Raw genomic sequence first — 26,883 nt, forward strand, 5'->3', positions numbered from 1 at the left:
CACACACACACACACACACACACACACACACACACACACACACAAGATAAGTGAATCACGAGGGTCAATTCGTCGTAATTCCAAAGTCTAACAAATCCATCTTACTTCGTTTTCAACTTGTTACGATCTAACGTAACTGATAAAAGAAAAGAAATTTCTCCTCGTGAGAAGGGAGATTTTTTGGCAAGCCGAAGACACATGTGATGAACAACACAGTGAAGAATGGAGCGAGCAAACAGCGCGATTATCCATCGAATACATCGAGATATTGCGCCAGCTGTTTCCTCATCGGGAACGACAACACGGGTCTCCTCTCGCAATTCTGCTCGCGCTCGTTAAGATTTCGCGTATCGCCATTGCGGAGTGCAGGCACACGGTATTCGACGCTTAGCGGCGGGTAATCTATATTCCGCATGGATGCTCTAATGTACCGATCACGTGCGCCGGTGTCTCATTAAGCCACGGAGAACGGCGTGCATCGCTGTGCGCGAAACTTCAAACACCGGTTTCACAAGCATCCATCCCTCACGTCGCGCGAGTCTAAAATGAACTATCGTTTTACTCGACTTGAAAGTTCTTTTATAATACTACGAATCATAATACACACGGAGCGATTAAGGCAAAGTAATGTGACGAAATTATAATATAAATCTGGCGAATAGTCGCAAGAGTTCCTGATTGAAAATTGCTACCATTGAGATCGCTCTCGTGTTTACCATTAATTTTTCAAGTTTGGATCCGATACGTATATGAGAAGAGATAATTTGAATGAGAAAACGAGCATTGGAAAGTTCATAAAGCACAAATACAATTACTTGAGCATCTGGTAATTGTTGGCGTGATTGCGCGAGAGACCGTAGACGCTGCCAACTCTACTTTCACGCATCTTCGAGACGTGCGAACGATCGTTATCGTCAAGCAAATCAAACTCGGACTCGATCGTGTCAATGGAATATCTATTACAGTTTTAACCTCGCGAGAGTGCTAATTACGCGTATATACGCGTATATACGCGTACACTAAAACGACGTGTGTCTACGTGTGTGCGTCTACGTGACGCAAGACATTAATAACTGTCTTTTCGAGCACGCAGTTATTGGAGTTGTTGGAGTAATTAGTTAAACGGCGTTTATTACACGCGAGTCAAAACATATTCGTTGACGCGATTTCAAAGGCAAACGTATAATTAAGAAAGCGCAAATAGCATGCGAGTAAGTAGAAGTTGACAGAAGCTTAATTTTCAAGGAACAGCTCTAAATATACGTTATTACAGAAAGAGGAAGAGATCCCAGTTATAATATTTAATTTGTAAAAACAATACAGTGCTAGATGCATCCTCGTCGCATCGTCGCGCGTGCACGCGTTGCGCAGCGCTGCACGTGCGCATCTCGTTCATGGCGCAAGCAACGTGCCATGCCAGCGACGCCATGTGTCGAAATATATTCGGTCGCCCTCGAACAGGTCGACCGGCTTCGCCATCGGCGATCAAAGCCACCGGTTCTCACTGGTCGCGTAAGTCTTGTCCACGGTTTAAACGCAAACTCCCGCACGACCGATTTGCGTTGTATTTATTAAGCGTGCATCTTACACGGCATTTGCGTAACTCGGGTTCTAACGGAGATATTTATCAGAGCCAAAGAACAACGTTCAACGATATCGCAATTTGGGAAAAAAAGAAACATCGCCCTAGCTCGCTTCGCTCCTAACGAGATATCTTTTACTTTACTCTAATTTAGAGAGAGAGAGAGAGAGAGAGAGAGAGAGAGAGAGAAGCGGAAAACTTTAATGTATTATATTAAAATAATGTATATACACACATATAACATGTATATAACATGTATATAACTCTTCTTTTCTTTCTTTTCTCTGACTAACACTGACACTATGGCGCAGACTACCCAAGAAATACCGTTGTTTCGAATTACGTGGACGAGCGGGCATTATCCATCTTGTCTTCCTACGGTGCACATTGCATCGTGTAATCGATAGTCACGCAATGCTGATGTCGAATACCTAAATGTCATAACAATTACAAATCATAATCCTTCACGAATCGCAATTTCCTAATCACTAGAAAATAACAGAAAATGGGAGTTTGAAACCTCTTGTACAAATATAATTCTACGCACATACGTTCGACTACGATGTAATTCGAGGTGCATTCGGACTCATACATTCCAATCATCCGAGTCATGATCGCAACCTTACCGCAATCTTAGTCGTGTAATTTTCACCGATTCTCACCTCAAGTGAGAAATCCAAGTCCCGATCGCTCCGTCCCACTTATACGAAAAAAATTTCAGATAATAAGATGCGACTCGAGTCAGTGCATTCTGAGACAGCTCTGAGCGTGAAAACGGTGTCATCTCTGGTCAAATATAGCCCGTTCCGCGAATAAACAGCAAGTCGAGCTTGCAAGTTCTATCTATAGACGATTCTCGAAAGCAAACCTGATCCATTGTATCGACGTGAAGACGGACTTCGTGAAACATGCATGCGAGCTCGGACGGTGCTCGTCACACACTGACCCAGAATCATTTAAGAGAAAGAAGAAAACTATGCTTCGAGAGATAATACTATAATTTGCGATAATTCGTAGTTGCCAGTACAAGCGCGAATTAAAGTCCGCAATATATCCTGCCATCCTGCGAATCTACGCTTCGATATAGTGTTGCTGACGATAATATTAAATATGATTCTATGGCGGAGAGTCATAGAACGTAGGAAACATTTTATCACGAATTTCACGCGTTAGAGTACGCTCTGCTTGACTCAATGATAAGGATGTATTTTCTGGACTGTCTGCGAGAAAGTCCGCGCGACGTCGGCAGTCTTCAGCGAGCGTGTCGTAAAATAAGTAGATGATGTATGCCAGACATCACCAAACATAGATAAATCGCAAAATGCAGTTTTATAGTCGCGACCTCGAGTCTCTGTGCGTTTTCAACGCGTTAAATTCATTAAGAGCATTTTACGGTTTAGCTTTTCGATTCCGTCTTAAGCTCGATTCTCAAATTCTCGAGACTTCATCGTATGTATGTGAGACAATAGAAGTCTAGAAAAATTTCCAGAGTAACTCGAAAAAAATATTGGCTGTACAGATCTTGCGACTCTTTCGCACTTTCTCCCTTTTAATGATTTTACCACGCAACGTGTGACAATAGAGGCGGCAACGAACCAAGTCCATTGTTTAATCCGTATTTAATGACGTGCCGAGGATAATCCCCGTCGAGTGTGAAAAACGACGTCGTAACGTTAAAGCGGTATTAAAGTGCGTAACGGATTATGCATAATTAAAAAAACCAACGTCAAAGTGACAGCGCAATTTAATTGCGCGCATGACAACATAATTTACATAATTAGACACATGTCCCAATGTACTACATATTGTGCCCGGCTTCTTATCGATTCGAACAAACCGCGTGCTTACGATGTGCTAATGAGCAATTTATCATTTTCCAGGAAGTTTTAGGCACTCTTGGCATATTGGTGTTACTTCTTCCTTGCGTCACACGAATCATTATCCCGAAATGATCATGCTCACACCTACTGCCGGCAAACTCGACTTTCTTACTAATTTTTTTCTTTAATTACTTTTATTTTGAGCATTAGCCACTTCCGGATACTTTCACGCGACGTTACGCAATGTCATCTCGAGTAATTAGTATAAGTGGTTGCGCGATCTTCCCTTGTGCTGCATTTTTTTGGATACTGCGCGCACAACTTTATCGGACATTATAGAGCGTATATAACCGTTGTTATTTTAATCCCTAATTAGATTAACATTTTATATATACGAGGTAACTAATAATATATCTACGTTTTTAATTGAATAATTCATAATCAATCACCACACATATATACGCGCATATACGTACTCACATTTCTAGAGTGTTACAAGTATTTCACAAATAATTTATGCATTTAATACAATATGTGAATTATATTGCTTGTAGGCGACAGAATGGTGGCTAAATGATATGTACCTGTCCGTCCCACTGGCTTTGCCAATTAACAGCAATCCCGGTCTAATTATGAAAACGAAGAGATTTGCAAACCAGCGGGAATCTGCGGCATTTCTCGCGCGATTTCTCATCGAGCTCCTCAACTATCAAGAAAAATTGGACAGGTAAGACGAAGCCCCGAAATTTTTCTCATTTATCCCGTACGATAATCCGGAATGCATCATTCTGAGAGTCGCCCTGACTCGTCGCAAGCGTCCTTTGTTTTGAATAATACAATTGAGATAGGAGCGCGTGTGTAAATTCATGAACCAATCGGCTCGATGATAACGAAACGTGCTAATCGACTCATCGTCGTCGTCGTCGTCGTCGTCGTCGTCGTCGTAAGGCACAAAAAGAAGCCGCACTGAAATCAATTTAGAAAGGGCGTACGTCTGCGAGGAAATCCGGGCTGTAAGATCCATAGAAAGTGAACATAAAGAGGAAAGGGAGAGAACGAGCGGACGCTCCCGCGCGTGGAGAAAGACTCAAAGGATCCTCGGTATCCCGCATCCGGCCGGGAATATGCCGGCGGCTGCGTCGAGTGCTCCTTTCTTTCAATTCAAAAACTAAAGCGACGATTCGCGAATACCGCTGCGCCGCCAGTTTTCTTAATAGCAATCGTGGCTCGGATTGCATCGAAACATTCGATGAAACGACAGGACGCGAGAGCGATGCGAAAGAGAGATCGATCGCTTCCGTTCGAGATACCCCACGGGAAGAACGATTCAGAGGCAAAAACTCGTATGTTTCGATCAGGTGCGAATTGGAAGTCGAACGGGTCAAGTCTAAGGATGGTAAAAATACACAACCGCTCTGCATGGCGCAACATTACCAAATGTTGCGGATTTATCGGCGACCCGGGGTGAACGGCGACGAGCAAATTCTCCTCGATAGAGCGGCCTCCGGCGATCACATCGTCGTCGCACACCATAATCGGGTAAGGGCCAAGATATAAAATTATCCCTTATCCTTAAGTTGAAATTAAAATTCCACGAATAAATCTCTGAAGCGTGATATAAAAAAAAGTGACGAGATGAAAAATATGCAACGTTCTGTGTCATTCTGTGTTATTCCGCGCATTCCAACCTCTGATCATCGCGATATCTCATCGTGTTTCTCCTAGTTTTACAGCGTACCGGTGAGAGCGTCGGACCGAGACCGAATCACGGAAGCCGAACTGGTACAGCAGTTACTGATGATTATGGAAACCAAAGCCGATCCTAGAACCCCACCGGTTGGAATTCTCACGACTGCAAAGCGGCCAGTCTGGGCGAAGGCGCGAGAGGAACTGATCAAAAGTACGTACATTGTTCAAAAACGTCCCGTCACAAGCAGCTGATATCTTCCAAAGGGAGCATCCAATTTAAGATACTCCATTCGATTGAATTTATCGATCTATCACTCGCTTCCCGAGAAGCGAAGGTTGTCTATCGGGTTATACCTGAAAAACAGCGTGCCGCGCGCGCACGTCTTTGCGACGACCCTCGTCGTCGTAATTATCCGGCCGCATCCTCCGCTTCTCCAATATTCGCAATATTCCCATCAACTCCCTAACCCGACCTTGCTCAACGCGACAACCCACCTACGCCTGCAAATCGAATAAACGGCCGTGGTAACGAGTTAACGACTACCTGCGTTCGCCCTGATTAATTAACGGCAGAAACATCGTAACGAGACAACGGGAATTGCGCCTCTCTCATCCGAGCGAAAACATTCCGTCTCGACAACGATCTCATAACGATCGCACGGGACACAGCTAATTAAAGTTACACGTTGTGTACGATTACATTTTGGAAACTCAATAGATATCCCAAATATTGCCGAGTAGCTGAAAATTATCGTAATTAAGAAACAAGACGAAACGACTCGTAGATGAATGCAATCGACACAATCTGGAACTATTGGAGCGTTGCCTGTGCATCGTCTGCATCGACGATGACGCGCTGCCAACCACGTTCAACAATCCAATAAGAAAGGAGGATCGGTGGATCGGTGATCGAGATTACGCGAACGTGCTGCATCACGCCCTTCACGGTGGAGGGTCCAGACACTTGGCCGCGAATCGTTGGTACGACAAGACTCTCCAACTCTTCCTTGGCAAGGTAAACTTTCGATAGCGTCGAAATCTATAAATACGACGAAATAAACACGACGAAATGAAATATATATTTATCATATCGATCACTCGCTTCTTCTCGCAATATCCTCATACGAATCCTTATAACGTAGGATGGATTATGGGGATTTACGTACGAGCATTCCGCCGGTGAAGCACCGGCTATATTTAATGCTTTCGTGGATATCACAGAGAAAGTGGACTCGATGACGCCGCCGGATGAAAATCTAGTGCCCTCGCATCTTCCGGCACCAGAGAAAATGGACTGGTGTCTCAGTGAGCAAAGCTTGAACGACATCAGAGATGCGATGATGAGCATCGACGCGTGAGTAAATTTCCGGAGGAAAGCAATAGGAAATATGTGTGATAATTTTCGAGTTTCATTCGTCGGCTACTTCCATGCGTACTTTCGTACGTCCTGTGTAAAAATCGGACGAAATGAGAAACGATATATATTTCCGTTCAGGCTGGTCGAAGATTTGGACCTCTGTATTATGTCGTTCGAGGATTATACGAAGGAATTCATCAAATCCTGCAAAATTAGCCCCGACGTATATATACAATTGGCGCTCCAGCTTACGTATTTCAGGTAAGGTATGAGCCGTCTATTTTGCTATTATTCGTCAATAAAGCACGATCTCCTACTGCGCTGCTGTTAAGCATTTTCGTCATCGCGGAACGTTCTCGCAATGTTCGCAGACTTCACGGGAGATTGGTGGCTACTTACGAGAGCGCCGGCATCCGGAGGTTCGCGCTGGGCCGTGTAGACTGCATCCGAGCCGCGAGTCCAGAGGCGCTGGCATGGGCAAAGGCGATGTGTCAGGGCGATCCTCACAGTCAGACCGGATCCAATCAGTCAAACAACGCCTTGGATGGGAGCCCCAAAAGAGTTCAGTTCACCATTTACAGTGTAACTGAAACTTGCCATTTTTTCTATGCGAAGATTCCCGTGCCATAACACTCGACAGGGAAACAGGGTCGAATGGAATGTTTCTCTCTTCTGTTCCTCTTTCAAGTTTTACTATTCTTTACTATTCTTCAAATTGCCGTTACACTTGCCTCGCTCGATTTTATTTGCAAATAATTATAACTTTTTTTTCCTCTCATTTTTTTCTCTAGTAATTTGTCATTATTCCTGGATAATTTGGCCTTTAACGAAGGAGCTGTTTTGGTTTGCACGAGATAACGAAACCTTGACCCGATACCTTATCCCGAAGAAGCTGCATATTAGGACATTGATGGGAAATATCAAGACGATTGCAAATTGGCGCTTTACCGATTTTGCTTAGAGTTTGCTCGCTCTTAAATTACAGGGATCTCGTGTCATGACTGACTCATCGTTAATAAAAAAAACTTCGATCATTCGAAGTTGTTTCATTCATCACTGTCTCACGATACACGTTTTTTGCAGTGTTACGAAAAGTTTCTGAGCAGTTGGTCGCATTGCCCATTTATGCCAAATGCATCCACCTATAAAAAGGTTTCGATATAATATCTACGCTCCTACTTTTCTGTTTCGACTGTCTCCTGTGTCTTATGTTGCCTTACGTTACTACTAGTTACGTGTGTTTTACGTGTTCGATCTTTACGTAATATATACTTTCATCCTTCCGTTTTAGTGTGTGTTGAATAGTAATCGTACAATTTGTACTGTCATGCGTGTCATTTATTACATGCATGTACACGCTGTACATGTTAGCTAATTTTTTCGCTACGAGCACAAAGATGTAGACATAGTAAACACGCTATTGCGCCAATCTTCTTCCTTCTCTTCTTCTACATTTCGCCAGTTTTCCTTTTTTTTTTAAAGATTTACATTTTTACTCGCCGTGATAAATATCCACTTCAACGATACAAATTATGTTTTCCCACTCTCGCGGATAATCTATTCAACTATCGATTAAATATCACAGAGAAAGTAGAAATGATGAGAAAATGCGTTTGAAAAAAAGCGAAAAAGACGCTCCGTTATCGGAGTCGGAGTGAAAGCTATACGACGAACGAAAGAAAAACAGGAACCCCAAAAAGAGGAAAAGGCAATCAATTAGAACCGGGTTCGCCGGTTCTTTGCCTTCTCTATCGAGTGTTTGCGCGATCCTCTAGTCCTCCTCGGGCAAGTTCCGTGGAGATATACCGTTTGTTTCCTTTGCACAGTCCACCCTCGTTCGAAAAATATCGCGGTAACGAGCTGTTGTTTCTCATTTACCGTGCTCATTTTCCCTTTAGCGACATATTGCCTCAGTCGCTTCTTTTTTCTACATGATTTCTACATTGCTTACAACATAATTTTCGTGTTCAATGCGCCAGGATTTATTATTATATATAATTAGCTTTCTCTCCAAAAAAGACATAAGAAAGCCAATTTAAGAAACATTCATCAACTTTATGTCTTTCGAATATCTTTCATCTTATCTCAAAAGGGAGGAATGTCAGGCTTGTCACGCTTATGTATTGCTCGCCTCACGAAGTAATAGCAGGCAAACAATTTCACACGATCGAATGCGCAAAATTCTTCCGAATCGTTTCACCAAATCTTTGATGTGCGTATTTATACGTTGGACTCTATTGAACGTGTTGCTTCTTCCGTTCGCTTCTCCAGGCGGAAAGAATCAAGGAGCTGTTTGATCTAGCGGTACAGAGACAGACCAAGGAAATGAACGATAACATACACGGACACGGCATCGACAACCATCTGATGGGGTTGCGTTACGCAGCGATGAAGGCCGGCGAGCCGATCCCGGACATCTTCACGGACGAAACTTACGCGATCGTTAATCACTTTGCCCTATCGACGTCACAGGTCAGTCAACAGGGTCGATATCGTCCTTCAATTTTTTAACGATCCGCGTCATTGGTGTCGATTTCAATAAATTCCCGTCATCGTTACCTTTAAATTGGAAAAATCTGTTCAAAATCTGCTTTAGGTTTGAATATATCATATTATCGATTAAAAATATCCAAGAAATAGATCGGAAATAGATGCAACATAAATAATCTGTTGTTTGCTTCTCAATTAACCGTTACTACGCCAATGCACGCCAAGCATTTCTCTATCACGACAAAATGTAAGTCAAGATCCCGGATGTATTGCGAACATCTTTACAAGTATTTAATGACTCTGACAGCTCGAGGTCGACACGATACGATCGGTTTGTGCGAGAAAAGTTGTGCAACCGATTAGACTAATTGCGCCTTAAGAAGCCGCGATCTTTCGCGTCTCATACAAGTCGCTTTCATTTGCGAGAATATTCATTAATATACCGATTGAATCGACATCTTCAGAATTATGCCAATGATACATGTTGCTCCATTGCGACGCAATGGCCACGTTTACTACGCGGCATTAATTGGGAAACGTCTGTAGGAACCTTTCGAGACATTTCAAAAATTCATCTTGCAGGTGACGACGAAGAGTACGACAATCGCCGGGTATGGCCCGGTAGTGCCGGATGGTTACGGATGCGCCTACAATATGCGGCCAAACGGCTTCGTATTTTCGGTTTCTGCCTTTCATAGCGACGGCAGAACCAACGCGATGCAATTTGCGCAAACATTAGAACAAAGTCTACGAGATATGGCAGCTATGATAAAAAATTCGAAAAAGTGATAAACTGACACTGACAGCTTCCGCCTCTCCCATCAATCTCGCCGAGATTAAAGAAAAGAGAGAAATAGAAAAGAGCGTAAGCTTCGCGAATCACACGAGGGTGGTTCGAAACGCACATCAGACTTATCGAACGATATAAGTACTCAGACGTACGTTGAGTAATAACGACATCACTCTTGTATCCTTTTTTTATCCCTTTTACCGTACGCTGCCGAAAACTCCACTCTAAGAACATCCTGTACATAGAAATACCATCGTTTATCATTTTCATTGTACTATATTAGCGGAAATAACCTTCGCAGAATTGTGTCGCCTAACTCGAAAGTTGATTTATTTGATGCGAAGGAGACGTGTATGAATTAGAGTTGACTTTCTAAATTTATTTCCTACTTTAACGGCGACGGGAGTGGCAATGTGGAGAAGAATGCGACTTTCGAAGCACCCTTGCATCAAAGAAAGTAATTGTCGTAGATTCGTACACGAGTGTAAGTAACGTGCGCGTGCGTAGACGTGACACAGAGGAATTAGACGTAAGAACTCGCTCTCGCACAATTCGTTAGATGTGTCGCTGGTTTGATATAATCCCTAACAAGTAGGAGGAGAGTAGAGGTGAAAATACTGGAGCAAAGAAGCGCGCGCGTCGCCGAAGCGCGCAAACTCATCGAAAGCTGTTGTAATATTTAAGATGTTCTTTGTTGTATGGGCTACTAGAAGTGTGTGTGAATCTCTCGTTGTCTGTTTTCTAGAAAAGTATATACGCACACACAAACGAACAAACACACACGCACATATACAGTATTAGTCGACTCGCGTTAACGAGCACAGTGAATTAAATCCTACTGCGGTAGCCGTCATATAGTAAGCGAGTATGTTAGAGATCGATCGGTCGGTCGTTTTAAAACTCTGATCCACTCGTAAAGTTTCTTGGGACGCGTTACTCCCGAGCGCTGGAAAAATCCTATCCTATCGTGTATTATGTCGTTTCCACAAACGACAAAGTTGCGCGCATTGTACTGTTTCGCGATGCATCTTGAAAAATCTCTCGCCGAAAGGACGATCTTTTGTAGCAAAAAATGTGAAAAATGTGAATCTTTCTGTACAGACTTTCATGCGCAAAGATTGAGTAAAAATTATTCGTCTTTATCGCGTATTTCTCATGACAAATATTTTGGACGTGCTCGTTCTTCGTAGTTACCGACTGAATTTCTCGCTCACTCGTGTTTCTTAGAAATATTCTTAGAGATATTCATTGCGCTGCCGAAGAAAGGGGTGCTTTCCAGCGCACGGGTCTCGTCTGCCGCAGGAACACCCTAAATGTGGCCAATCGTACGTATGTTGGCGCCCGCACAGTAAACTCTTGTCCAATTCTTAGATAGGTCGACGGATCGCATCGCTCGATAAAAGCCAATCGATCGTCGACAATATAGCTCTAACTATCGCGCTATTTTTCCGCTTCCTGTGATTAGGTTCAAGCGGGAACATGATGCAGGGAGTCAACAAGTAGTGACTCGATATCTTGAGGATTGAAAGGGTTCCAATTGTCGTCGCATAATTTTCTTAACGGAGTTTCTTCCTTTTCAGAAATCAATTGGAATCATTTTTTTGTCAGTCAATTTGGCTATCGTTATAAGTTCTCGTATAATCAACGGTTGGACGCAAAGAGCTCTTGCTAAGCAAAAAAAAAAGAAGAAATAAATAAAGATGAAATCGTGTTTTTTAGCTGATCGATTCGTAATGTCAAAAATGGAATAATGTGATCACTGTTTTTCATTAAAAAAAAAAAGAATCAATTTTGTGGGCTAGCCGTTAAAAAGCAAGAAATGTGTCATTAAAAATTATACAGAATTTGAATATGCTGTATGTCAAACTTTTCAGAAATGATGACCAGCTTTTGCAAAAAAATTATGATACATATCCACATAATTACATATCCATTTATATCAAATGGCTGTTTTACGTGTATAAAGTCATTTTTATGCACTGACTCTCTCATGATGATCCCACTTCACTAAACGATAATATATTAAGTCGTTAACCCTTTAGAGGTGGTAACCCCACGTTTCCACGGCTGCGCGATTTAGAAAATTTAGATGATTTGTTGCGCTCGCCTTGTCCTCTCGTACTGACTTTTTACTGTTAGCATTCTAGTTAGAATAACGGCGACTGACGGCGATTACCGAGGGAAATCGTCTCGTCATCTCACAGATATGAGATGAGATAAAAAGTTGTTAGGAACGCCGCTTGGCCTTCTAATTCTAGTCGGTTACTAGGAACGATGAGGGAAAATTGACGCTGTGGAAGACTTGGGGATCTGTTGAGTTCGTGTGATAAACAATATTTCTTCGATCTGTTATCGTATCTATCGTGCAAAAAGCAAGATAGTCCAAGATTTGCTTAAGTCTACTCTTCTACGATATATACTGAGTCTTCCTCATCTGCATTTTCCTATCCAGACGTCGTCGATATTAGATGATATAGATCCGTTAATGTTATTTATATTTTATTTCTCATATTCATATCAGACTCATGTTTTAACTTTCAAATTCTTTATCTATTTTCTTTATGATCTACCGTTACGCTCACTCTTTTGATCAAGTACTCGAGGATGTCCGATTTCGTCCAATCTTAGTATTCGTAGAGTTAAATCGGAAAACTTTTACTTGTTTGTTCTGGCTCTTTGTTGAGATTCGTCGTCGAAGCTTCGCCGTAAGTAGAATTTAATCTATGTTGTCGTTATCCAATTCGTTTGTTGAGTAAGTTATTCATAAGTTATTCGTTCAAATTTTACGAAAGTTCGAAAAAGTCAATTTACCGTCGAGTACATTTGCGAAAAGTACGAGAGAGCATGGGTCTCTTCGTTATTGTTAAAAAAAAAGAAAACGAAACAAAAAATATATATGTGTGTGTATATGATAGCGTGTGAATTCGCAAATACATAGATATTCTCGCGTATGCCGTGTACAACTAAAATGTGCACCTCTGTTGCATGAATTTTCGAAGCAAATTGTTGACAAATTGATGTTGAAAAAGGTTTATAAATAGCCTGAAAACGATGCAAGAATTAGCATTGGAAACGTTCGCCTAGATAAATAAAAAGAAAAAAAAAATATATACACATATATATGTATATAACGAAAAAATCCAATACACCAAAGAAATACTCTGTCGAAACGAATCATATTCGAAGCAATGCACCTTTTAGTTGCGCCTCGCATACGTAACAACATGTGCAAGTGTTCTCTACTAGATCTATAAGAAAGTAAAAAATATCTACTATTACAATTAAGGCCACGAAATACAGTTAGAGATACTTTACTTATACATATCGCGAAACCATTGTGATCGCACTTTTGCGGCCAAGAAATTCACATGCATATCAGGCGAAAGCCAACATAGCGACGATTTTACTCCGAGATAACGTATATTCTCGGTATAAATCGCTGGAGTGTGCTTACGAATGTATATAATTATAGCTCGAGTTCTAAGTAGTAGATAGAAATATATTGGTGCGTTAAATTATTCATTGTTTTCGTGATGATGTCGGTTGTTTTGCGTGAAACGCGACGAAACAAAATTCTATGGTTTTTACACGTGGTTTTTAAATTTGAACAGAGGACTACATATCAAATTGTGCTAATTGTAAGTTCCATGATAATCACGTTTAACAATTAATCCTCATAGCTCTGAAGGCTTATGAGCAATTGGTGTCTATGTATCTTATATATAGTTACAATTTATGAAAAATATATTATTTTCGCGTACACAATGTGATTATTAGAATATACATTTTAAACTATGCGTTTGAAGACTGTTAATGTTAGCAAATGGTAAAGCGTGATAAGAAAGAAACTAGAGAGGTATAGCTTTATAGAATATATATAATATTAAAATAATGTTAATAACATAGGATTCGCGCGCGTCGAACTTCGCACTTCGAACTATGAGGATTGAACAAATAAACTCATATTTCTCATCCAAATGTCACAACATACTAAACACGCTAAAATATATATATATATATATATATATATATTACGTTTGTTACAGAATTAATTTTTAAAATCGTCGTGGTTCACGCATACGACTCGTAACCGTTATGTGCGAGGGTCGCTTTCGTCGTTGTTAAAATGTTTATTGAAAAAAAATTCGTAAATATATATATTATACATATATTATCAACCTCGCGGCTCTCGCTCGCGGTCGATCAGTTTGAAAAAATTTGGGAAACTTGAGACTATCAAGTAGATGATTCTCGAAACGAAAATTACGAACACACGAGAATAATTATGTCGTATATTAGCGCCTGACTATATTTAATGATATCACTTGAAGCCAGCTTTTGATGATCTCGCGATATACATAAATATATTACAATCTTACCTACTATTCTTCGTATTTGAAATTATATTTCCTTATTTCGACTCGTTCAATAAATTTAATATTTTTTACTTTCAATTTTTTCTAATGTATTATAACGCTATTGGAAACTTTCGCTATTGTTCTTTATAAAATATTGCATTTCTTTTTGCTTTCGATTCTTCATTCAATATAGAGGAAAAGAGAAATATGTCGTTTGACTGGTCACAGATTAATAATAATATAGACGAGAAATAAAAGTGAGTATATCCAGCTGTAAACTGGAAAGTCAAGACAAACTTTGAATTTATGAAAGAGCTATATGTAAAAAATAATACCCATAGACAATCTATAATTTGAATTTCGTCCTTTTCGTTTCTCGGCAAATTAAGTTGTTACATCCTTTCGAGCAAATTCACTAAAATATTCCTTGGTTAGTTAATTTGCATTTCTAATTGCCGATTACGAGAAGTTCTGAATTAATATATATGTTGGATCAAAAATTCATTCTTTTGATGGAAAAAGGAAAGATTGTATACGATAAAAAATTTGAAGAATCGTGGCGCAAATTAATCACTCTCGTGCGTGAAGCATTCGATAGATAAACAAGTAAATACATCCAGCTTTCCGCTCGCGCGGAAGACATACACAGCATACCTCTGCTAAGTAAATGACTCACGTCGAAAGTATGTTGTATAAAATGTGTACGTTTCTTCGTGCAAAAATAAATTCCATCGGTACCAGTAGTCGTGTTGTCCGTTGCTTATTTTCAATCATTTTATTTAAAATAGAATATCTATTCCACAATAACAAGTTGTTCGCTTCGTCTACGAAGCAATTATATTATACAGACAACACACGCACGCTCAAAGCTGCCAAAGTACCTTCAACCACCTTCTCCATTTGAGAATCGCACTAAACACGACCTAAATCAGAATCTTATTCAATCTGAGATACATCTCCGATATGTAATACACGAGCACTGAACAGCCACGTTCAATACTAAGTGTGAAGTGCGAATACAATTCTCGGAATGTGGAGAGAATCTTACTTCTAGCCTTTGTACTCTTTGTATATCAGCCATACATTTATAAGGAATATACAATACATACGGTGACTCGCAAATTTCTTCAGATAGAACTAGCATATTCATCGTTTTGAATAGTACAGCAACACACACTTTCTACACGTAAGCCATTGTTTCGAAGGATAACATTTTTATATGTAAATTTTATATACAAAGATACATGTATATATATTATATACATAGATTTACTTAAATAAAATGCACGCACATTGGCAAATTGTACATACGGGAGAAAAGGTAAACGTTCTCTATTCTATTTCTCAGAGTGTTATATTCTTGTGTGCTCGAAGATTATATATTCCTTATAAATATCTATATCATACGACCAAACTCGACCAAATTCGACCAACGTACTCGACTGTACGTGCGATTATCTATGATAAACTAACGATATTTCACTAAAACGTCATCAGAACCTTTAGCATATCCAGGCTCGCTTGTTATAACATGGCTACCTTAAATCACATACAATAGGCATAAAATATCCCAGACTCGCATTTCCTCTTTATCAAAGAATGCTAAAGACCTCCGTGATTTTGTTGGCATTCAGTAATTGCGATTACGAGGACATGTTTTCTGGGACGACCTGTATCTATAATTACACCGTAAATAATATGATCACAATATAATTACACATTACACTAACTTCGTCGGTATCTAAAATATTTTTAGACATTTCTCGTTTCCCCGCGCAGTTTTCTGTGAACACCAATTGTTGTCGAAATAGAAGAAAATATATACTAACAATCGAATCACTTAAAAGAGCAAAGGGGCAACTGATGTCTCAATGTAATACACTACGATACATTTTGTGTGGAACACAATTCTAAGACAATTCCTAAAGTACAACGAAATGCAGCTCTGCATTTCAAAGACAAAATCCTCCATAACAAAGGCAAAATCCTCCTCTCCGTAAGAAAGATAAATAAAGAAAACCGGTACGTTAGAGAAGAAAAAATTTTGAGAAATAAAATTTTGTGGATGGTACTCACACATTCTCCCGAACGACTCTCAATAACGCGGCATCGCTAAATCAGCATTGACGTCCTCGTACGTTTGTGCGAAAGAATGCGCGAGAAGAGTATTCGCGGTCGCTCTTTTCTTCGGATCATGCTGGAGGCATTTTATTACGAGATCTACACCTTCCATGGAAAGTTTCGTCGGAATTGTCGGCGTCTCTCCCATCCCGACCTTGTACGAAAAATTAATAATTTCGAGTTAGTTGGACGTATAACTTTATAATAACGCGTTGAATTGCAATTGTTTATACTTAGGTCTACGTACTTTAAACATGATTTGATAATTCGAATCGAAATCCGACCAGGGTCGTCGACCGCTCGCCATTTCGACGATACAGCAACCCACCGACCAGATATCGGCAGCTCTACCGTGTCCACTACCTTCAGACTTCATGAATACTTCAGGCGCCATATATGCTGTAATGAAACAAAAATAATGTAATATTAATACGATGAATACCATTTCAATACGTTTAATTCAATAAATTTCTAATCAAAATTGTGTCACAAGATGAACGAAATATATTACTACGTACACAAAAAAATGGTTACTGAATTTATCTGTTATCTGGGAGCCAGATGAAAGAATTAGTTGTAGGAACAGAAAAATGTCTATAGGAGGTTTCTATGCAGCTAATTGCTCTCAGTTATCTCAACTGAGTTTTAATGTACGGCACAATGTCCAAATGAATGTTTTCAGTCACAATAACCGAAATATTACTTCACATCAGCGAATTTTATATCTGGCTCTTATTCAGTTGCGCAAACTGAGACATTTTTTTTCCATTTAATGATCAAGCTACTGACCTTGGGTACCAACGAAACCCTGAAGCTCCCCAGGCATCGTTGTATGCGCTTTGATTTGCACCGAGCTGCCAAAATCACCGAGCTTCAGACAATTGCCTTCATCCGTTAGAAAAATATTTGCAGCTAAGATAAAAAGAAAAGGAAGATCGGGTTGAAAATGATATAAAAAATCAGAATCAAATATCACTTTATCCGAATAATTACTTTTGATATCTCGATGAACTATTCCGTGAAAGTGCAGTGACGCCACGGCCGTAAGAAGCTGACGAGTATACTTTCTCACCGAAGGTTCCGGCAATCCATTGCCACTACCCGCCACCAAGCTCTCCAGTGTACCCTCCGCGCAAAATTCCATAAAAATCAACATCTCTTCCTGGCAATAGAATTCATTAATGATAATTCATGTTTAATGCGTGTCGATATATGCGATGACAATTATGTTATGTTTATCGTACACGGTGAATTTCTAGTCCATAATATTGCACTAAATGTTGATGCTGAATTCCCTCGAATATTTGTAATTCCTCGGCAACACGTCTAATCGCCCTGTGGTCACCAGGTTGCAGCTGTACTTCCTTCATGGCCAACAATTCACCAGTTTGATTGTTGACCACAGTGTATACTTTACCGAATCTCCCTTGACCTGCATAAACGTTATAACAAAGAATATGCTTAGTTTTTAAAAAAAAGTCACTCGATTCATCTGATCATAACTGATCAGTTTTGCAATTTATTTTAATACCTAACAGTATAACTGCAGGTCTGTAGTATTAAACTGATGGTCGTACAATATTCTAAAAACGTGGTCTACAATGATTCACTGTAAAACTTAACTTAGAGCGATCAGACTGAGAAGTTTATTTTGCGCAATCTTATACATCGCTTATATTGGTTGATGCAAAGACACAAGAATATGAAAATAATTAATTTCGTTTACAGGGTCCTATGGACTTGCAGCCATGCTGTTATCGGCATTGTAACAGAATCTTTGTGGAACTCTTCGAGAAATGAATTCCGATTAGAATTATTTTGTTACTCCCGAGAATTCTTTTCCAAGGAAAACGGAATTATTCCGAAGAGTTGAATAACACATGACGTCTAAATTAATGCATCGATATCATCCTACATAATGTAGGACTCTATATAATGTAGAAATCAAGCATTTTACATATAAGCTATCAAAACGCACCTATTTTGATACCCCGTTGCCACGTAAAGGTTACTCTTCTCGCCTTAACGCGTACTCTGTCCACTGACTTTCTGTCGATGATTTGTCCGATGAGTTCTCGATTCCGTAACCTTTCATCGAGCTCGTTCTCCACCTTCCTGATAGCACGGACGACTCTTTCGTGCCTTAGCGTACCTCGCTCAGATGCATTTATTATCACTGCGAGATTTCCATCCACATTCGGCGAACCACTTTTCCTTGCATTAATGAATATCTCGGGCGATCTCAGAGCATCCCGCGGTTTTTGAGAGAGACTGAAACTCGCGGTTCTACTGCGACAGTGAGACGGCGACGAGGCTCTCGATCGGGGTAGCTTTTTTGAAATAACTCCTGAAGACAAACCGCGCCGCGCAATTGCCGCGCAATAAAAAGCGACCAATCAATGTGTCATTTTGCCATGAGAGCAACTTTATTGGCTACCGCCTCCTGCGATCTACTGATGCTCAAAATAGCGAAGCGCATATAAACCAATTATAGGCTACGTTCCGATATTCATTGCTAACACTAAAAATCTATAGTTTATGTCACGTATATTATAAATTTTCAATACTAATGAATATCGGAACGCATCCATTGGCTATATTCAGCGGGAAGAGTAGCTCAGGGAGCGCTTAATAATTATCACTCCTAATTGATAAATACTCCTGGGTCTATAAAAAATCTAAAAGAATGCTCCAATCACGAACAATAATCACTAAGTGTTCACTGAGCTGCCTTTTCCACTGAATGCAGCAATTGGCCATTCAGTGCCGGTTTAATTGAAAAAGCAACACAGTGAGCACTTAGTGATTATTGTAAAAGTATGTACCAATCAAGAGTGATAATATTTTAGTTTACTGAACATTTGATACTAAATAGTAACTTTCTATGGTAATTATACAGTTTACATTCCGCACCTCCGATTTTGATGAAAAAATATTCAATCGACGCGTTTTTTAAAGGCAAAAAATGTTTCTATTTGGAAAAAACGTTGCTCTCTACTGCGAAATGAAATATTAATTGACAAAGTCGATCACTATTAGGAGTAATTATTCAGTTTACTTACATCATCTCCGATATCGATGAAAATATACCCAATTGACGCGTTTGTGCATGTAAAATAATCTGGCAGAAATAAACGTCGCTCTGGCCCCCGAAATGAGAAATTGGGTCTGTTTTCTATTGCTGAACTAGTGTACAGTTTCGATACTTAAAAAGAGATAAATATACAGATGAAACTTGGTGGAAGAAAGACGAAAGAGAAATAATGCAGCCAGTTCAACAATAGAAAACAGACCTATTAATTGACAAAGTTGATCAGTACTAGGGGCCTATTCTATAACGTCTAATGATGTCGTTATGTATCGCTGCGCAGTTTTTTCATAATACAAAAAATCTGCGCAATGATACATAACGATGTCGTTAAAAGTTATAAAATATATCTCTAAGGTTAGGAAAACTGTCATACGACGATATACAGCGTCCCAATTCGTTCACGGGGCACGTCTATGGGCGCGTTCCGTTACACGCTCGCGAGCGTCATTCTATCTTTGTTTAACATCCATAAGCAACAAAGATAGAATGACACTCGTAAGCGTTACGAACGTATAACGGAACGCGCCCTGTCGCTGTATATCGTCGATATGAATTTTTTGTAATCTTTATACTAATCAATTTTGTCGATTAATTTCTCGCTTCGCAATAGAGAGTGACGATTTTTCCACATAAAAAAGTTTTTTGCCTTTAAAAAGCGCGTCGATTGAGTATTTTTTTCGTCAAAATCGGAGGTGAGGAGCGTAAACTGTATAATTACTTTCTATTAAATAATCTTAATATCGACGATGCATGTGTTATACAAGTGTATATTACAGTATAATATTCATCAAGAGAACATATTATATCAATTGAATTATATCGTCGTTGATATGCATTGTCAATATTAAAATTATTTAATAGTTAGTATCAAACGTTTGGTGTAAACTAGGCAAATCACTAAGCACTACTCGAACTTTTAGAAGCATTTTTATCAATAAAATTTAAAATAAGAGCCTTAATTACGTACGGACAACCTTCTAAGCGAGCAAGAAAAGAAAGTAGAAATTTTACCTTCTGTCTCTGTGGATGCATATGATGCCGACACAGTCCCCACCACATGAGATATACAACGATCCATGCAAGTTTTCAGCTCCTCAAATTCCTGATCGGTGATATGTTTCGTATAGTGGGGTTCGCACACTGTTATTAGAAACTCTAGACCCTGATTCGCCCATCTAGGTCTCAAGCCGCGGCCACGCTCGCATCGCGTTCTCACAAACTCCATCCACAAACGCGCAAACCATACTAAATCCCGCGCTAAAAGAGTTTTCTCTTCCCGCGCGAATAGCATGCACATTTCTTTATGATAATCGAAACCCATTCTATAAGCCTGATGGAGATTCTCGCGAATCCTCGATCGTATGGCCGCCGATTGATCGGTCTCGGTGTACGACTGCTCTACCTCGTCGGCCTCCTGCTGGAAATCCTCGATCACCACTATTATACGGTCCCTCAGACCCAAAGCTGTATTCTAAATATAAACACGGAAAAGTAAAATTAAATTTTCTCCATTCATAATGAGAACACACATTCGTTCGCGGTCTTCGTTACCTTCAATAACGTCAACGATTCCTGCAATTCTTGATCGAGAGCCGGCCATTTCTCAATATCGCGCTTCACACACTTGGCTAGATTGATACTCTTCACAACTTTTTCCCGAGCCTCGACGAACATTCCCTGCCACTCACGGCCCACAAACATCAGATGAAATCTGAACCACGTCTCACTGCGGAACAAACAGCTACAAAATATTGTTCAGACAAACAAATTAGAATCCTCTCTTACTTGCATGACAATTCGTCATCCTTCTCTTCCGCGTTTTCTCGAATCTCACGAGGTCGTTCCACGAGAAATTCATTGACTTGCTTGATCATCATCCGAGCGATCTCACTATAAAAAATATAACAACACTGATCGCTTAATTACTTAATAACATATTCATCTTTTTCGTTCAACGTAATTAATTCTGACGCAACGCTCACCAGAATTTTACACCGGCGATCTTGAATCCATCGTTTATGTTAGCAGCGATAGACTTTACAAATAACCACTCGTCCATAATCAAGTTCTTATGAAAGCTGTCGTGCTGCACCATGTCTACCCACTGCCGCAAGTAGTCCAGATATACCTCGAACACAGCTCTCAAACTCTCGTCAAAGTACTTGACATCTTGCTCGAACAGACTCTCACAACTGGTCTCGCCGCTAGCAATGGCAGCGCGAGAGTGCGCAGCAAACCTGTCTCGATGGATGCAAGCAATCCTCAGACCCTCGCGGAGCTCCCGCATGAGTTGCCGAACCGATAACGGACTCGGTTGCACTGGCTTCTGCTCCAATCTCATTCTCAGAAATTCATGCACCACGTCTAACGGTACACGCGACAGAAATACGAAAGCTGCCCTAAAGAAAGAACTATTGTCATCGAGCAAATCGATTATTTCACAAATGATAAAACGTACAACTTAACACTCTCCATCCTGTCCCCGAATCAGACTCAGAAAGCAATAATTGTTCACATTGACAGCACTCAAGTCTGGCTCGGGCAGTGTTTAAAGATTCCTACAAGAAAAAGTGCGTTAAAATTGAGTTATCAAAGTCTTTTGTGCTCTCTTTTCTCTTTTGTCGAGTATATGATGCTTTTTTGCAAAATATAGAGAGCATTTAATTTCAGGTGGAATTAAAATCCAAACATGTGAATATGCCAGAATTTTCTGAGATAAAGTATCGAATAAATTAATGTCGGAGCCAGGACTGAAAGTGTTAAAGATCAGCAAATTTCTTTATCTAATAGGAAATTCTTCAAACACCTGTACGACGGTAAGTTCAATTCCTTCGCCTCGGAACTCCAAACGCCGTAGCGTCGTAACTCTTTGTCACCTTCGTACTCTTCATTCGAGCTGTTATCACATCCCTCACAGTCATTTTTCTCTAAAGTTAATCTTGCCTTTCGCAAGACAGATGTATGCAATCGTTCCAGGAAGTTTAGACTTTTCCTGAGACCTCTAGTTTTCAGCACATCCTCAATATACAACCTGAACATGTAAACAAATATAAATTATATTAATTATGAACAAATTTTGAAATCATAATTTTATAAAGTTAAAACTGAAAATATGTCGCGATAATAAATGCAAACCACGTTAAGACGCATAGAATCCGTACCTGTAAGCGTATCGATCGAATTCGACTAAGTAAAAATCAAGCCGCTCGATTCTTTCATCCTCGATGTAGGAGCACGAGATCTCAGGTGTAGGAGGCAATGATTGTCCAAACGATAAACACCCAATTGAGGAATTATTACTATTATTGCTGTCGGAGGGACTAGAAGTTTCGTCCTGCTGAGGTATTTCAAATCGAACCGTGGATTGTCGCTGCTCAGTAGAATCGACGGTATCTGAAGAGCGCGAACTACAGATAAAAATGATTCATTATCTCGCTGGATCAATCTAGATGATCAAATTCGAGAAAAATGTGTGTCTGTAAATTAAACAACACACCTGATACCAGAATCGGTAACTTCTTCTTGTTTCTTTTTGCTGTGTAACATCATGAGCAGTCTGCCCAGTATTTGTAATTTAAGCCGATGATGTTTCGTCATGTTATACCAAAGACACATAGCTTTCACTCTGTCGGTGAACTCGGCGCTCTTATACAACGGATAATTAGCGGCAAATGCCTGGGACGATGGATACAAGGCCTCGGCAGCTTCCAAGCGGCCCAATAAACTTTCCACCTGCTGCAATGCTTCCCCCTGTGCACGCGCGCACGCACGGCAGAACATGGAGAGACAACCTGGGCACACGCCCAACTCGATATTTGGACTCGAACCGAGATTCGCGAGTCGTTCATTGGTAACGTCACCAGGGCTGATGCAACTCGAGCCTACCTCGTACATTCCCGCGATGGGGTCGTATCTAATTCAGCGATCGGAGAATTGAAACAAGCTTATTTGTCAATGTCTGAGATACTTACAAACTTGCAATATATATTTACTCACCTATACTCCATTATTTCTGTAAGCAGACCTTCTACTGCTTCGCGTTGACGACACAGATGTTCGTCCTGTGCCATCGGACTGCGATCGGCATGATGTGCCTGCAGCTCTAACCATATAAGATCCTTTAATTCATTTTGCCATCTAGTTTCCTCATGACTCATCTGACGACGACAATTCCGCTCTGTGCTTCCCTGTAAAAAAGCAAACATTTATATGTAATATTGAAAAATATCAATTGTACAGAGTATCAAAAAAATACGAGTAAATAATTTGTACAAAACTATAAAAAAATGTATAAAATCCCATACACGCAAAAACAAAATTACAATCTAAACATTATAAACAAAATGTATTTGGGGGGGAGAGAGAGGGGGGGGGGGGGAAAAAGAGACAGAGAGAAAGAGTTTCTATGTATAATTATTTAAGAAATAACTAAGAATAACAATTAAGATAATAAATAAATAACAATTAAGATAATAAATAAGAATTACCAATTTAATTAAAAAGGAAAACGTGTCGTGAAATATCTGTCTTTCATTGAGACTCTGTGCCCTTGGTGAGTGCACATTTAGATTCTCTTCATTTATTACCCCACTTTGAATACAGATTTCCACTTTCTTTTCTTCCACGTCTACAGGCTTGGATCTCAAGCAACGAAATCTATTTCTAGTCTCAATCTGTGAACAAGCACGTATTGTTTGATCGTAAGCCAAACGTGTGCAGTGAAGCGCTAAAAAACGAAGGAACACTCAAAATATTTTGATTTTTTCGAACCTTTATTTGATTCGGGGTCGATACTGTCATATGCTCGTGCTTCTCGGCATAATTGTAAGCAGCCTCCACATCGAGTTTTAAGTCTCTTTCATTGCCGCGTAATAGCTTCAAATTTCTCTTACACTTTCTGCTACCCTCCTTCGCATCATCCTTTGCTTCATTCTCACGATCTTTATCGGCTTTGTCGCACATCTCATTAAAAATGATAGTGTCCAAGGTATTACGCCTACGAATTGCTGCCCTTGGTCGGGTTTCTTTTTCTACCGACTTAATATCACTAGAAACGATACAAGTTAAATATAACCCAGACATTTAGTGATCATTGAAAACTACATTAGCAACAGCCTATTTAGGTAGTGTATAACTAGCAACTGTTCTTATCTGCTAGGAATATATTGAATTGAATAATTTTTGTAAATTATTTAACGTTTATGAAAATTTTTGTAATATTATAAACTTCAAAAATTATTCATATACAACATAAGTGTTGGACACTGATATTTTAGACTTCTGTGTGATATGGTGAAATACTTTATTTGGTTCTGGAGTAATGCTATGTCCTTCATGAATTTATTTTTGTCGTTTTCTAAACATTTCAATTCATCTCCTCAGGAGACTTCTTCAGTTGAGGAATGAAGTTGCTTCTCTGCTGAAAAAATATCTCAAAGAAGTGAACTAAAATGTTCACAAAATATTGAAAACAAATACACGATGGATGTTACACTAATCCAGAAGCCAGATTAAAAAATTGTTGGATATATCACAAATGATATACTGCCATTAATAAGATAAAAGTACCAATGTCTGGAGATGTACCTAATTTTGAGCATTTTTATCATTTTGGTCTTGAAATACAAATAATTAAAATTTGAACTTAAAATTAATATATATATTCAATACATGTACTTTTTTTTTCATTTTTTTCATTTTTTGATCAATACATGTACGTGCATGTGCGTATATATTCTATATTAAAAGTTTAAATATCCATATAGAAAAAAAAATTTTACACAACAGTAAAAACATTTAGATTATAGACATTATTATTGAATTATAGACATATATCAAAGTATTGATATTTTTACCATACAACTAAAAAAATTCAAATTATACAGTGAATTGCAAAATGGTTTAGACACAACAAAGTTGGGAGCTCACCAAACTGTCAAAATTGAGAGTCATTGACAGAGTTGCGATTATATTATTAATTATATTATCAGTACATATTATTTATCGTTATTTAATTATATTATTATTACATAAGTGTCTGTCAGTAATAATTCTCAATTCTGACAGTCTGATGAGCCAACTTCAGTGTCTAAACCATTTTGATCCGTCCTACGCACCTGCCGGTCAGTTTATACTTCGTGTGCTTTTTCTTGCGGCTGTGACGAGTTCTGGGTGGCGTTTGTCCGTAAATATCGGACATCGCCTGCAGTGACTCTTCGAACTCGTTCGTCGGACTGGATGAACCCGCCTTACTGTGACAACGCGATATATTTTAATCGAATACATGTTTCCGCCGGATGATGTATCGCTCTTTTACTGATTATCGTTGGGGAATTTCCTCGAGAAAGGATGCAGTTTCTCGAACAAATTGCTATCACAACTTGAACATTTGCAACTTCACAAAAGATCAATTAATTATCAATCAATTAAATTAAGCAGCGGTTTATGATATCAACCATCTAATTCAGATGTACGAATTGCGCCTTACTGTTGACTTGTCACTTTGGCGAAAAATAACAAATCGCCGATTATACTCGCATGATTAGCAATTACGAACATCGTAGAATGTATTCGAAATACTTGTAACGTGTATGACGGATAAACACGTGTTACGATAAAGTACCGTACTTTAATCGTCGATCGATTCGCCGGTTATTGTTGGCATATATGTAAACAAAACGCGATCGATCACCGCTAACGAGAGAAATGAGAGCCAGCTCTCTGTTATCGGAATTAACGGCGGTGATTCGCTGCGAATTACACGCGTTGCCGGGAACTCACCTGATATGACCGGCGTCCTCGTAGTCGACGAAATCGTAGCCGGCAATCGTCGCGGTATGTCTCGGCGTATCGCAGTCCGACATTCTCGCATTTACCTATCCGAAGAACGCGCACCACGATATCGTCGTCGTTCTTCTTTCGTTACGATGATAACGAATGGAAGGATATTTTTTCCAATACTTGCTCAGTTCCTCAATACATACGCAACAGTATACAGCTGATCTAAAGATAGTGGCGGCTCGTAGTGGAATTTTCAGAACTTATCAACGTAAACGGATCATTTAGGGCGCGGTCCAGTAACTGCTACAAATGCTGCGCAGCGTTAGGGCTATCGCACACAAATTGACATAACTGCATATGCATAGCATAAGATCGTATGGACCAATGAGCATCGAATATTAAGCATCGAACACCAATATGGCGACTTAATACTCGATGCTCATTAGTACATACGGTCTTATGCTATGCATATGCAGTTATGTCAATTTGTGTGCGATAGCCCTTACTCTTTCTTATTCTATTTTTCGGGTTAGAATGAAAAAAGAGAAAGAAATAAAAACGTTACAATGCATTTGTAGCGCTTACTGGACTGTACCTTTGAGCCCATATCAGACTACCGACTGCACAGGCCGACCCGACTGCCGACTCTCGGACGTCGTACCGAGTCGAGTCGGCGCCTCACTGTGATTGGTCTATTGACAGTCGACAGTCGTATGACTCTCGCAGCCAGCGCGATTTATGACGCGACACGCGATATGCGATGCGCGATATCCAATGAACGTACAGCTTTTCCGGAATACCAATA

At 39.7% G+C, this 26,883-nt stretch overlaps 2 protein-coding genes across 6 annotated transcripts in view; one reads left to right on the plus strand and one right to left on the minus strand.

Moving 5' to 3' along the window:
• The window catches only part of LOC116842200 (vesicular acetylcholine transporter), a 54,929-nt gene extending 40,103 nt beyond the window's left edge, over positions 1–14,826 (plus strand). Inside the window, exons 6-14 of one of the 3 annotated variants that reach the window (XM_032811044.1) lie at positions 3,957–4,129; positions 4,761–4,941; positions 5,128–5,302; positions 5,877–6,106; positions 6,234–6,445; positions 6,587–6,709; positions 6,820–7,030; positions 8,720–8,920; positions 9,521–9,727. In XM_032811044.1, the coding sequence (XP_032666935.1) occupies positions 3,957–4,129; positions 4,761–4,941; positions 5,128–5,302; positions 5,877–6,106; positions 6,234–6,445; positions 6,587–6,709; positions 6,820–7,030; positions 8,720–8,920; positions 9,521–9,727 (1,713 nt within the window). Of the gene's footprint in view, positions 1–3,956; positions 4,130–4,760; positions 4,942–5,127; positions 5,303–5,876; positions 6,107–6,233; positions 6,446–6,586; positions 6,710–6,819; positions 7,031–8,719; positions 8,921–9,520 lie in introns of all 3 variants that reach the window. The other 2 variants (XM_032811062.1, XM_032811054.1) reach the window with 2 other exon arrangements.
• On the minus strand, positions 1,834–26,161 carry LOC116842194 (mitogen-activated protein kinase kinase kinase 4). 3 transcript variants are annotated; one of them, XM_032811029.1, is made up of 19 exons: positions 26,079–26,161; positions 25,415–25,549; positions 24,069–24,345; positions 23,786–23,971; positions 23,295–23,485; positions 22,795–23,211; positions 22,460–22,705; positions 22,105–22,329; positions 21,281–21,697; positions 21,084–21,188; positions 20,850–21,024; positions 20,310–20,769; positions 18,186–18,554; positions 17,452–17,639; positions 17,201–17,369; positions 16,997–17,119; positions 16,455–16,606; positions 16,163–16,361; positions 1,834–2,013 (listed from the first exon to the last, which is right to left on the minus strand). In XM_032811029.1, exons 1-18 carry the CDS (start codon positions 26,159–26,161, stop codon positions 16,182–16,184), a joined length of 4,098 nt encoding a protein of 1,365 aa, XP_032666920.1. In that variant the 3' UTR covers positions 1,834–2,013; positions 16,163–16,181. The 3 variants fall into 3 exon arrangements, with proteins under 3 accessions (XP_032666920.1, XP_032666908.1, XP_032666903.1); XM_032811017.1 differs by lacking the exon at positions 1,834–2,013 and adding an exon at positions 14,150–15,869; XM_032811012.1 differs by lacking the exon at positions 1,834–2,013 and having other exon boundaries at positions 14,150–16,361.
• Between the last annotated feature and the right edge of the window lie 722 nt (positions 26,162–26,883).

Source organism: Odontomachus brunneus, unplaced genomic scaffold (assembly GCF_010583005.1).
Source record: "Odontomachus brunneus isolate Ranch 3 - 2012 unplaced genomic scaffold, Obru_v1 Obru_scaffold_002, whole genome shotgun sequence".
Lineage (NCBI taxonomy): Eukaryota > Metazoa > Arthropoda > Insecta > Hymenoptera > Formicidae > Odontomachus > Odontomachus brunneus.